The 13,904-nt window shown below is 44.0% G+C and overlaps 1 protein-coding gene across 13 annotated transcripts in view; it reads left to right on the plus strand.

Moving 5' to 3' along the window:
• BLTP1 (bridge-like lipid transfer protein family member 1) overlaps nucleotides 1–13,904 on the plus strand; it is a 341,411-nt gene that overhangs the window by 178,038 nt on the left and 149,469 nt on the right. For all 13 annotated transcript variants that reach the window (XM_088452258.1, XM_088452264.1, XM_088452266.1 and 10 more), the window contains 2 exons: nucleotides 1,864–2,061; nucleotides 9,324–9,535. In XM_088452258.1, the coding sequence (XP_088308384.1) occupies nucleotides 1,864–2,061; nucleotides 9,324–9,535 (410 nt within the window). The remainder of the gene's footprint in view (nucleotides 1–1,863; nucleotides 2,062–9,323; nucleotides 9,536–13,904) is intronic.

Raw genomic sequence — 13,904 nt, forward strand, 5'->3', positions numbered from 1 at the left:
TCTGTCTATTTTTTTTTCTACAGCAGTATCCAACAACCGTTTTGTCCGCTGGTAGCGCTGCGGGATCTTAATCTGGTCCTATATGGTCTCAAACAGCTCCATTTGAGCCGCTGGATTCAGCAGAGCTTCATTTCGTTACTTGGAAGCTGGTATTTCTTATGGCTAGTGCCTCAGCTGAGAGGGTTTCCGAGCTGGGGGCTTTGTCTTGAAAGCCGCCTTTTCTTGTATTCCATGACGATAGGACTGTTCTCCGCATGGTTCCTATGTTTCGGCCGAAAGTTGTTTCTTCTTTTCTATTAAACCAGGAAATTGTCTTTCCTGTTTTTCCTTTTTCAGCGACTTCCTGGGAGCAGGATGATCTACCTCTGCTCGATGTCGTTTGAACTCTGCAAATTTACTTGGATAGGACTTCTTCTGTCCGCCACACAGACTCTCTGCTTGTTCTTTACAACGCACACAGACTTAGTTGGGCAGCTACAAAGCAGACCATCGTGTTTTGGATCTGCTCGGCCATCACTCAAGCTTATTTAATGCGGGGCGATTGGCACCCGACCGGGTGTCAGCGCATTCCACAAGGACGGTGGAGACCTCCTGATTGGCGCGACACAGGGCTTCGGCGGAATAGGTCTGTCATGCAGCTACCTGGTCCTCTATGCACACATTTACTAGTTTTTACCGTTTTCATGTTTTTGCCTTCGGCGGCACGCACTTTGGGCGTACAGATCTCCAGTCAGGCAGACTGAACATTCCTTCCCCTGGGGGCATCTGTTGATTGCCCCATGGTCCAGTATCCCCCAGCCTTGCTCCCAGAAAAAAAGAGGATTTTTGGTCATTTACTGTTGAATCCTTTTCTCTTAAACAGGCTAGGGGACACTGCGTTCCCTCCCTCACGTTCAATCATGCGAGGTTTTGTTCTTGAGAGTTTTTTTTTTTCCCTTCTGGTTTGTTTTTGGTTATTAACGTTTCATTGGGTTACTGCTACTCCATACCGGACTCTTTTAAAGTAGTACTGGCATTAAGGGCTTGCAGGGGGAAGGAGCTTTGGGTTAAAGCTACAGTATAATTTAAGTTCCAACTCCAGCCCCAACCTGCATTCCCATGGTCCAGTATTCCCCAGCCTGCTTTAGAGGAAAAGATTCAACAGTAAGTGACCAAAAAGCTACTTTTCTGAGAGAAGTACTTCGAGGTATTTGCGCTACTTGGGAGCGGGTTGTCTGGCTTTTTCAGATCAGGACAGTGACAATTTAATTTGTGCTTGGCAGCTATGTGCCAAGTGTAATTCTACTTACATTAAAATGAGATGGAGGCATATAATATAAACATGATTAACTCATCCTCTTTAGGATTCTCGGTGTAGAATGCTGTTGACAGATAATAGTGCTGTGTGATATATGATACCAAAATAGGATACCAGTTAAAAGATAGCTACATTATATTATTCTGCAGAAATACATCTATTAGCATTTCACTTCCATGAAAGCTTCCCTTTAACAGTCATCCATATTGTGTATCTATCTTTTAGCTCCCCACTGTAGTATAATTTACATAAATATTTGTGACTACAAGAACCTTGGATATTCTTGCTATAGTTTAATCTACCAGGAACACATGGAGTTGAGCATTTTCATGATTTTCTGTTGTTCGTCTTTCTGCAACTTCTAATTAAACATTGGGCAGGGTAAATAGCATATATTTGAAGCTTAATAGTCTATTTAAGTTCTAAATTCCAATATATTTTATCTCTTGCAGTGTGGGTGACAGCAGATTTTTCCTGTGCACTGCAAATATAAATGTTATTGTGCCTGCTGTCTTGCAGATAAGTATTGTGTGACCTTGTAATTCTATTTTTCTCCTTGTTATCAGACATGGGAACTTGTGCAATCACGACTATTCCCTTTGAGAAATCAAAGGTTCTCTTCACCCTTGAAGAATTAGACGATTTTACATTTGTGGATGAAACTGAGCAGCCCCCAGCTACTGATGTAACGCGCATTGGTCCAAGCCAAGAAAAGTGGGGATGGATAATGTTTGAATGCGGAATAGAAAATCTGGTCATTAAAGGTATGTTTTATTTCAATGAATTATGTGGCATAGTTCATTTTATAAGACCCTGTGTATCTTTATTTTCTGAATATTTTCATTATCCTTTGTTTTATTAGTTTATTTTTAGGGATATATCTCCTGCTTGTCCCTGTGTGTGATATCTCTTACAATAAATAACTTTGGGATGGTATCACCTGATCATTCCGCATGGGAATTTAAGAGACCCTGTGGGTGGGTTATTAGTGCTATATGAAACAACGAAAGATAGTAATCTCATGCACATGCGCTGGAATATACATTACATTCCTGTAAGTGACAAGTCAGGAAAACTTCAGTGGACACAGTGGTCTCCCCAGGCAGCTGAAAGAAAAACAATTACCAGCTGTGGCAAACAACTGGCAACGGACAGTTCTTAATAAGCAGTTTGGTGTATTGTCACCGTGTAGTGTCCGGACGCTGCACGAGTGGCTCCGCTTCCAACCTCTGGTATACAGTCCTTCAATCACTCCTGGCGTCCCCGTACCACCGTATCCACATAATTGCCTTTTACATGGACGGGATTGAAAATTGATTTGGGCTTAAATGGTGTTCTTTCAATACGGTCATTGACACCTGTGTTGTCTTCATTTTTCATGAGAGAGAATTTTTTTATAGATAATTTTCGTATATACTTATTTAAATCTATAAACGTGGAAAATGTATTCAATGATACTGAAGGGGCATATTTCAAACCCTTTTCCAACACTTTTATTTCCTCTATTGATAATAAATGAGCACTAAGGTTAAACATTTTGATTTTGCATTTTTCTTGTGGAGCTTCCATATCCTTATCACTATCGCTAATAGATGTCTCTTTTTCTTTTTTCTTTTTTTCCTTACATTGTTTTTCTTTTTTTTGCCCCCCCTACATCCCCTAATTCTTAACGTCTGTGGTATTCTCCTCTCTCCCGGAATAAAAAACGTGATGCTAGATGGGGTCTCTCCTCTGACAACCTCTCAAAACGATTACTGAGAGATATTTGTCTCTTTGGGGATGGAGTATTCCCCCGATCTCTATTCCCATGCCTCGGGCCAAACATCTGGTCCCTATTGGTTGTGTAATTTCTCCAATTTTGATTAGATCTTATCTTATTTGGTTGGGATTTTTGTTCCCATCTATATGGAGATCTAATAATATTTCTAGCATGAGTGTTCTTATTCATACCCCCTCCTTTTCCAATCGAAGGTGTCCCAAAACCACGCCCACCAAAGTCTCTAAATCTTTCATTGGTTCTTTTTAAGGGGGGATTTATTCGATTGTTATTTTCACTGTAATTCAATTCGATACTATCTTTCTTGGGTCCTCCCCCTTCCAATGTAGTTTTTTGCCCCCCCTACATGCCCTAATTCTTAACGTCTGTGGTATGGTCTGGTTCCTGTGGTTCAACAGGGGAAGGATTATTATTCCAATTTATTTTTGGTTCAGAAAAAGAATGGGTCTCATCGTCATATTCTAAATCTGAAAACCTTCGACAGGGTTATCCGTGTACCCAAGTTCCGTATGGAAACTCTTCGATCAGTGGAACCTGGGGATTTTTTTGGGGCTTCTCTAGACATTCAGGGTGCTTACTTCCATGTGCCGATTAAGCCATCTTGCCAACAATTTCTACGGGTTGCTGTTCTGAAACAACATTACCAACTCTAGGCACTGCACTTTGGGTTCTCGACGGCCCCGTGGGTCTTCACCAAAATAATGTCAGTGATGACGGCCTTTTTCATGCTTCAGGGAATCAGAATGCCGCCATACCTGGGCGGGTCTTCTGATATAATGACACTGTCTCCAGCGATTCTACCACACCAACTCCAACTGACATGGCCTGCCTACAGAAGCACGGCTGGTCAACCGATTGGAAGAAATCTTCTCTGTCTCCAATACAGCGGGTGGTACATCTGGGGGCACTTCTGGATTCTCGGGAATAAAGGGTGATTCTGCCAAAGGACAAGACTGTGGCCCTGTCATTGTGAGTACGCAAGTTGCTCTGCAATCAAAGGTTATCTATCAGCGATGCAGGTCTTGGGGTAGATGGTATCCACCTTCGACATGGTGGAATATGCTCAGTTCCACTCCAGGCCTTTGCAGAAATTGATTCTCTCCAGATGGAACGGACAGTATCATCTAATATGGTACCAGAGGATCCTTCTCACTCCGGAGATTCGTCTCTCTCTCTCGTGGTAGCTACATAAGGATCATCTGGATAATGGTTGCCCATTCTGGATCCAAGATGGGGTGCTTTTCACCACTGACTCCAGTCTTCATGGATGGGGAGAGGTTGCAGGTCATCACACTTTTCAGGGAAAATGGACAAATCAGGAAAGTCATCTGCCCATAAACATTCTGGAGCTTCAAGCAGTATGCAAAGCACTCATCATGGTACAGTACCTGCTCCAGGGCAGGCCGGTCCAGATTCAGTCCGGCAATGCGACCACAGTAGCCTATCCTAATCGTCCGGGAGACACACAAAGTCATGTAGCCATGAGGGAAGTGACAAACATTCTGCTTTGGACAGGACGTCATCTTCTGGCTATCTCTGCAATATTCATCCAGGGAGTCCTCAATTGGGAAGCGGACTTCCTAAGTCGTCAGGACATACACATCGGAGTGTGGGTTTTTCTCGTGGGGATTTGTCAACTACTGGTGGACAAATGGGACCTACCAGACATAGACCTAATGGAATTATGTCACAACCACAAGGTCTCCAGTTACGGGTCCAGGACCAGATGCCCCTTATTTATTATATATTATCAGTTTCTTATATAGCGCAGCATATTCCGTTGCGCCCTTAGCAGCCTTCAGGGACTCACTAGCAGTAAGATGGGACTTCAAGCTGGCATATCTCTTTCCTCCGATTTCCCTCCTCCCAAGGATCCTCCGGAAATTCAAGCAGGAAGGCGGAATAGTAATACTAGTGTCTCCTGCTTGGCCTAGATGTCATTGGTTCACCGACATACGGAATCTATCCATAGTTCGTTTCCTCTTCTTCTATGGCCGGAACTGTTAGTGCAGGGTCCCTGCCTGCATCCGGACTTACCTAGTCTGTCCTTGACGGTGGCTCTTAAGGCTTCCAACTTAAGAGCCAAAGGTTTCTCCAGCACTGTGATTTAAACGATGCTTAGGACACGAAAGCCTTCCTCTCCCTGCATCTGTTACAGAGTTTGGCATTCTATTGGGTGTTCCCACAAGAAAGTATGACCCTAAGGTTTTAGGATTGTCCGGGTACTTATTTTTTCTAGTCTGGGTTAGACTTTGGTCTCTGCCTAGCCACCCTGGGAGTGCAGGTTTCTGCGCTGTCAGTCTGGTTCCAGAAGAGAATTGCTTCTGTGCTGGAGTTCTCCATGGTAGCACTGTGGGATTTTTCTTTGGTTCTCAAGGGACTACAAGGTCCCCCATTTGAACCTCTGGACTCTGTAGATTGGAAGAGGTTGACAGCGAAAACATTTTTCATTTTTTTTTTCTCCTCGCTATCTCTTCTGCAAGCAGAGTCTCTGATTTGGCAGCACTTTATTGTTGCTTCCCATTTTTTCATCAGCTTAGAGCTCTCCTCCGTACAGGGGAGGGTTACCTTTCTAAGGTAGTGTCCCGTCTTCATGTAAATTAAGAAATTGTGGTTCCAGCTTTTTCATTCTTCAGATCTTTGCTTGTTGGCTGGCCACCTACAGGAACTCTGGCTCGATGGATATGTATGACTATCTCCCAGGTTTACACTAAGGCTGATCTCCCCGTCCCAAACACGGCAACAGCATATTCTACTCTGTTTGTGGAAACAGTGTGGACGTTTCATCCTGATGCTTATGTTGAACATTTGTAAAAGGCAACCACTTGGTCTTATGTCCACACTTTTCTTAGGTTCTACACTTTTGATATTTTTGCCTCTCTGGATGCTTCCTTTTGGGCGATGAGTTTTCCTTTCTGCTCAGGAGCATCCCTCACCCTTAAAGGAGCTGCTTTAGGACATCCCCATGGTATCCCTGTGGATCCCTTTGGAACCTAAAGAAGAAATAAGAGTTATGGTAGACTTACCATTGATAACTCTTTTTCTTTGAAGTCCATCGGGTCCACAGGGTACCCACCCTGACGCACCTCGCTTCATTGGGTAATTTTTCTTTCAGGCACGGATTCTCTCATGGTGTACGATTGTTCTTCCTTCTCCTCTTTCCTTCTCCTGCCTTAGGCTTGTTTACAGAAGTGAATGCCGGGGGTCAGGTTGGGAGGGCAGAGTAGGATTTAATAAGGGTCATAATCTATGTATAAAACAGTACAGACCAATGGGTTTATCAATGAGAAACATCAAACAGGTAACTCCAAGTTGTTTTATTACTGTAAGTAAAGTGTCTGCGGCACACCACAGTTATACCCTGAAACGTGAATCACTCTGTGAATAATACGGCCCTCAGTGCTTCTAGGCAGGACCCCTCAGCTGAACTCTACTCTCCTGTGGGGGGCCTCTGGCCATGGTGGTGAACAACAGGTGGCACCCTGTCAGATTTCTGCAGGGTTTCTTAATGAAATAGATATGAGAGAGCTGCATCATTAGTTGATGGAAACTGATCTCTGTCCGTCTCATAGGTGAAGCCTCCTGGTGGCAGATCGGTTGTGAGGGGGCTGGAGGAAGACTCAGTCCCATCGCTGAGAATTATTTTAATCAGCTGGAAGACTCGGGAGCTCGCGGTCCTCTATACCAGCTCAGTCAGGCACTCTAGGAGGCAGGACACCTCAGCGTGAAAGTCAGGTGGAACGCACAGCCGGTGGCTATTGGATGAGATACCGCCGGTGGTGATTGGTTAATGAATGCTGCCAGCAGTGATTGGCGGCTGCTGTGTGTGCGCATCTCCCTAACCAAGCACTGCTGGCGGTGATTGGCTGTTTTGCGTTGCGCACACAGCACGTCCTGAGAGACCCGGTCACTATTAAAAAACGAGTCCCTCATTTCCTGTGTCATGTAAAAACGCGCTATAGCACGTATTTTGCGATCACTGTTTTATCCTGTTAAGGAGTTATCCACTGTATGGGCCTTATTCAGAGTTAGGAGTAAGAGCAAAACAGAAAAACAATTTGCTCGTGGAAAAAACATGTTGCAATGCAAGGGGGTGCAAATGTATTTATTTTTTACATACAGGGTAAATATTGGCTGCTTTAGCATGTAGTGAACAAATATTGGCTTTGAGTCTGATTCAGACGTGTGCTAATGCTGCCACAGCTGCAGATTTGTACGCATCTGCTGTGCATAAATTTGCAAATCTCGCAGCTACCGAGCTTTGTATAGAGATGTCCACCAGCAGCCTTGCAAATCCAAGTGACTGCGTACAAAGAGGCAAAATGTGTCGCAGGTCAATCGGATATTGGCATTCTGAGTAACCCTATCATAGCAAAGAATGGCCGTGGGGATTGAGAAGCTGGAGCCATTTTTACTGTGTTAGGGATGGCAGTCCCAGGCAAAGAAGCCACGAAAACACAACATACCTACTGTATGTTTGAGCTACCACCTCCCTGTTGTCGCCCACAGATGGTACCTGTCTGCCAATCACTTAACAAATAAATCCTCACTGCGAGTCACATCGGTAATGAACTTGACACACAGTACAACTCAGACGCATACACAGATTACCATTAATCGCTCAAACTGTGTAAACTTCGCCATTGCGACCACTCAAATCAGGCCCTTTGTTTTACACTGAAGTTTGGAATTAAGCTAATGTACACCTCATTTCCAAATTTAATTCTTTCTGCACATTTTACATCTGCAGTGCAACATGCTTTTGCTTTTTCTGCTCTTAGGTTTTATACCTGATACACACTAGGCGATATATTGTTCGTACAGTTACAGTTGTGTCCTCATACATCTAGCCTCTTTGCGCGTTAAAGACCCCTTCTACTCACGCCATGCCGTGGCGTGACACTGTAGCGCTGAGCGTCTTTTTTTGCGACTGCTTACCTTCAATTGTATCTTATTCACACATTGACGCAAATAAAGCGCACAAGCATGCCTATATTCTGTGTGCAAATGCAGGTGCATCTGCATGCAAAACGCTACTTTACAGTGTCACAGCCGCTGACACTGTATAACGTAGAATAAAACACATTTGAAGGTAAAAAGTCGAACGAAAAGACGCTGCTATCGAGTCACATGTGCAGTGCGTCTTGTTGTGCATGGAAGATCGATGTGTGTGGAGACCTCTGTATATCGCATCTGCCGTGCTGAATGGCAGATATGATCAATCGTACAGCTATATTGTTCGCATCGTTTGGTGTGTACATACCATCGAATGACCGAATGATATATTGGGCGCAGAATCCATTGAATATTATGTCACAAGTGGGTGGGCAGATTCAAATGGAGTCTACTGGGCCTACATATATCGGGCAGACGATTGGTAGGTGTGTATGCACAAGATCGTTTGTACATAAACCTTATTGCTAATTGCTAGCTCTGCTGTTCATACGGCCAATCCGTCGACCCATTATGTACCCCACATAATTCTGAATAAAGCCTGATATGTTTCTTTTCATATTATTCCCCCCTTCCGAATAATAAGGATCTCTACTCTAAGGGCACGACCTAATAGCCGTGATGATCTCACAGGTGCAAGTCTTCACTGCAATAGCCGCACTTTACGGCAGCCTAAACTCGTACAAAAGTGCCCCTTAGTTCTTTGAGCATAATTGTGCGAATTCAGGCTTGGAACCGGGTGCGAGATGAGATGCCGTTGCCGGCATTTAAACAACGTGACAACGGCAACTTGCACCTTTCGCGGGTAATTGGATTGTCCCCTAAATTACAAAATTTTAAAGATTATTCTGGTTGTTTAAAATAAAACAAAAAAACCCCCCATAAAATCAAATGTATACAAATCCATCCCTGTCCCTCCAGCACGTAAGGGATCCTCCACCTTTTGCCTAGGTCTTTTTTACTGCAGGAATAATTAGCGCATTACATTTCTTCCATAACTCTACTGTAGTACTCACTAAATGCAAACTGAGCACCTGCTCAGAAAGATGTACAGTATGCTTCAGGTCTCTGTTTTAGGCAATGGGATTGGGCAGCCACTTAAACAAGGTCTTACTCAACTGTTGTTTTGAGTACACATGTGATTATTAGTGGTTGTAAATAGCGCTACATAATGACACTTAAAGCTAAATTATATTTGTGGATGCGGATCACATGTCTTTTTGTAAGACAAAAACAAATGACATATGGTTTCTGTGTGTGGTATGGTTACACTCAATATTAATTTACCATAAACAGGTGGGCGGCAGTCTGGAGCTATCTTGTACAACTCTTTTGGTACGATGGGGAAATCTGGCACCAATGAGCGTAGTGGACTGCTAAAGTCTAATGACTCATCTGATTCGCCAACTGGAAGTGGCTACAGCACTGATGTATCTGATGATAACATTCCCTGTGATGGTGTAAGTCCGTCTTCAGATGTCAATGGAAACTCAGTGTCCGATGAACAGGTAAGCAAATGCCTTGCTTGTTATTTTGTTTGCTTCTAAATGAGCACAAAATATCTGAATATAACAGTATATGAAATATATCATATATATATTTTCATTTGCTTTCCTTATATAATTTATTTCAAGATTGACAATAGGATTCATTCTCCCTTTACTTCACTCTTCAATTCTCCTCTTACTATCTGCTCATTTACTGTTTGGCACCGGGTATTGTGACTATTATTAGATCCACAGAATAATGAATTGTGAGGATATTTTCCCAAGATGAAATGTTTTTTTTAGTAGCTTGTTGGACACAGGAGCATGGGGGTATAGAGCCTCCTTCAGGATTTTGGCATTTTAAAGTATGCAATATGTTTTGCCCTGTATATTACCACCCTTCATTAAACAAAGTTATTTTTCTAACCAAGGCCAACTGGGCACATTTAGAGATCTACTAACCTAGTAGACCAATTGAATAGCATAAAGATAGACCTCAAGTTAACTCTGGTTTATTTTAAACCTCTATTGATTATTTGGTCCTCGGCTTAGAGACTGGGAGTAATATGTGGTCAGTTGACGTAGTTGTTTTTTTTGATATTAGAATTATATTTCTTACTGTGTAGTGTTTCCTTACATTGCAAAAATGGCTTATATACATTCCTTATTCTAATATGTGCTTCTTTCTTTGGGGTCCATAGGGATCCAGAGGGATGCTATGGGGATATTATGGTTGGAAGACCAGGCACCAAACAGTTAATGCTTCAGCTCCCAGGGTGCCCCGGGTCATATATATCCCGCCCCTAGCCATAGGACTCCAGTTGTTCGTTTGGTGCGGCAGGATCAAGATGCACAGGGGGATTGCTCAGAGCAGTCCTAAGCTTCTAGTTTGTGTTTTATTTTATGTTTTCTGAGTTGGCAATACCAAGATTCTGAATTAAGACGCATGTACTGCGGCTCCATCCACCTCCGCCGGGCTGCACATCAGTAATTGTGCTGGTGATTTCGGCAGGTCGCTGCTGAGCTTAGCTAGCAGCAATGCTGTGACCTGGACTGCACCGGATCCTTGGAGGTGTCAGGTAAGGCGATTCCTCGCTTTTGGTGTCAGAGATGCGCCAGAATCCGCTGCTGTCAGAGCCCGGCATTGTCCGCGTCCTCTCTACACCAGCCAGGGCCTTATCGTCTGACGCCGGGAATTGGCAGTAGATGCTATCTGCTACCATGAGGTCAGCGTACCCGGCTGTTTAACGCAGCTTAGGGGAGATAGGTGTATATGACACTCTCACGGTCCACGCTCAGTGCGTCCTGTAGCTGTTGGTCTCTGGAGGGTCTGGGTCAGTTTCCCTGTATACCTCTCCCTTAGTTAAAGTATACAGTGCTCTATGTCCTACCATTCCTTTGCGTTGCTGTAGTTGATTCACATTGTATGTGACTGTTTGCTAGCTGCTGTATTGACACTGTCTTTAATTTCTGTCTGTCAATTATGGCTATTACTGTTTTCTTTCCATCCTCTTGGGGTGGGGGTTTCTTTCTGAGTACTTCATTCATTAAGATATTTGTGAAGGTGGTCACATTGCATTGTTACTTTTATACGTATATATGCTTAGCGTAAAGGTAAACTGGAGATCAGGCAGGTTTTATTTATGACTGTCAGTTATAACTATCACTGCTATTGCTCCATTTGACCTCAGCTACCAGGATGTGTAGGGGTTAATTTGTACTTCACATTTACTTGTGAAGACTTAGCTGCCCATCTCCCTCTCTCCTACTTAATTGAAAACCCTCAGCTGCAATTAATCATGGAAATGTTTGCTGAGGGGAGATTTGGTCTCTCTCACTGAGTATACCTTTCTCCTAGCACCAAGGAATATAGCACTGAAATCCTAACTACTTTTTTTCTTGTGTAAGTTGATTTGCAAGTATATGTATGCATTGCACTTATATCCTACCAATGTGTTTGTGATTTAGTGCCCATTTGCAAATATATTTATATGCATGTAGATCCTACCAAACTTATGTGTTTAGGTAGTTGATTTTAATGCCATTTTGCAAATATATTATATGCATTTTATGTGGCATATGCTAACTAAGGGTAAACAGGAGACTGTTGTCCCTGTGCTGTTTCATGTAAATCCTGTGCAGTTGACCTCTCAGGATTGCATACAGGATGTACTGTGTGTTGATTGTTATACACCACAACAGTCTACCTCGCCAGCACCTGTTTAGTGGTCACCTTGAATGTCCTCCTGACACAGTTAGTGGACCACTCATCAGCCACTTTGGATTACCCACAATGATTACAGCCTGCTATGTTTTCTCTTCCCATACATCCTTCCTGGATGGAGGGTTATGTCTATATTATCTGAGGAGGCAGAGGATATACATATTTCTCCCTCTGGGCCTATTTCTGAGATGGGGAGCATCATTCATTAGTGGACGTTCCTCTCTAGCAGGGGTAGTTAATTCAATCCACATAGAAGATGAAGTATCGGCTCCGAAAGCCTAATAATCCTGGTGTTCAGACACCAGAAGGTGATTTAGGCTGGATTCCCTCAATCTGAACAGCTCACTGAGCTTATGGGGGAAGCATGGAACACTCCAGGTAAACTGTTCCAGATTACAAAAAGACTAGTGTCTTTTTACCCTCTCCCACAGGGAGAGTGCATTTGGTGGGAAATTCCCCTCCCTACTGGGGATTCTTACGTAACCCCTTCCTAAAGGGTTACTCCCCAGAAGGTTGTTTGCACAACTCCCCTATCAGATCCTATCAAGGCCATTCATGCCCTGCTAACTTCAGAGGTGATAATACCGAATTCCTTTAACAAGGAAGGAGTTCTTACTCAGATTTGTTTTTGATACAGAAGCTAAATGGGTCTCATCGCTCTATCCTGAACCTGAAATCTCTCTACAGGTTCATCCATGTGCCCAAGTTCTGTATGGAGACCCTACTCTCAATTATGCTGGCAATGGAACCTGGGGATTTCATGGTTCCCTGGATATAAAGGGTACATATCTGCATGTACCTATTGCACTATTCCACCAAGGGTTTCTGAGTTTTGCTGTTCGACAGGAACATTACCATTGCCCTTTGGTCTGTCCAGAGCCCCTGTGGTATTTACCAAGATAATGGCAGTCATAACCGCTCTTCTCAGGAGTTAGGATACTGCCATATTTGGCTGACCACCTGATATTGGCAGTCTACGGAGGTTTTACAACATCATCTGCAGCTGACAACTGCCTGTCTATAGGAGCAGGGCTGGATAATCAATTGGAAAAAAGTCTTCCATTTCTCCAACACAGCAGGCGGTACATCTGGGGGCGCTACTGGCTTCCCTGGCACAAAGGATCTTTCTACCAGTGGACAAGTTTTCGGCTTTACAATTGGGTTTAGCAAATTGCTCCGCAATCAGAGGGTATCCCTTCACTCAGCAATGCAGGTCCTGGAGTCCATGGTATTCACCTTCATCATGGTGGAATATGCCCAGTTCCATTCCAAGCCTCTACAGAAATTGATTCTCTGCAGGTGAAACAGACAGCATCATCTTATAAGGTCTCAGAGGATCCCTCTCACTCCAGAGGTTCGTCACTCCCTCCTGTGGTGGCTGAGAAAGGATCATCTAAACAAAGGGCGCCCATTCTGGATTCCAAATTGGGTGCTTCTCACCACGGACGCCAGCCTTCGCGGATGGGGGGCAGTGACAGGTCATCACACCTTTCAGGGAAGATGGACAAATCAAGAAAGTCATCTGCCAATAAACATTCTGGAACTGCGAGCAGTATACAGAGCACTGATCGTGGCACAGGACCTGCTCCAGGGCCGGTCCAGATCCAGTCCAACAATGCGACTACAGTGGCCTACCTCAGTCATCAGGGAGGCACAAGAAGTTATGCAGCCATGAAAGAAGTGACAAAAGTTCTGATTTGGGCAGAACATCATCTTCTGGCCATCTCGGCAATATTCATACCGGCAGTGCTAAAATGGGAAGCAGACTTCCAAAGTCGCCAGGACATAAATGCTGAAGAGTGGTCTCTTCATTTGGGAGTGTTTCAGCTCCTGGTAAACAAATGGGGTTTACCGGAGAGGGATCTCAAGGCATCACACCACAACCACAAGGTCCCCAAGTACGGGTCCTTGTCCTGAGACCCATCAGCAGCATTCGTGGATGCACCGGCAGTGAGATGGGACTTCAAGCTGGCGTATCTATTTCCTCCGATTTCTCTCCTCTCAAGAGTTCTCAGGAAATTCAAGCAGGAAGGCGTAACGGTAATATTGGTGGCTCCGGCTTGGCCCAGACGTTATTGGTTCACTGACATACAAAATCGGTCCATAGAGAGTCCTTATCCTCGTCCTCTATGGCAGGATCTGCTAACGCACTTACCTCGTCTGGCT

Source organism: Taudactylus pleione, unplaced genomic scaffold, assembly GCF_031769625.1.
Source record: "Taudactylus pleione unplaced genomic scaffold, aTauple2 ptg000036l, whole genome shotgun sequence".
Taxonomy (NCBI): domain Eukaryota; kingdom Metazoa; phylum Chordata; class Amphibia; order Anura; family Myobatrachidae; genus Taudactylus; species Taudactylus pleione.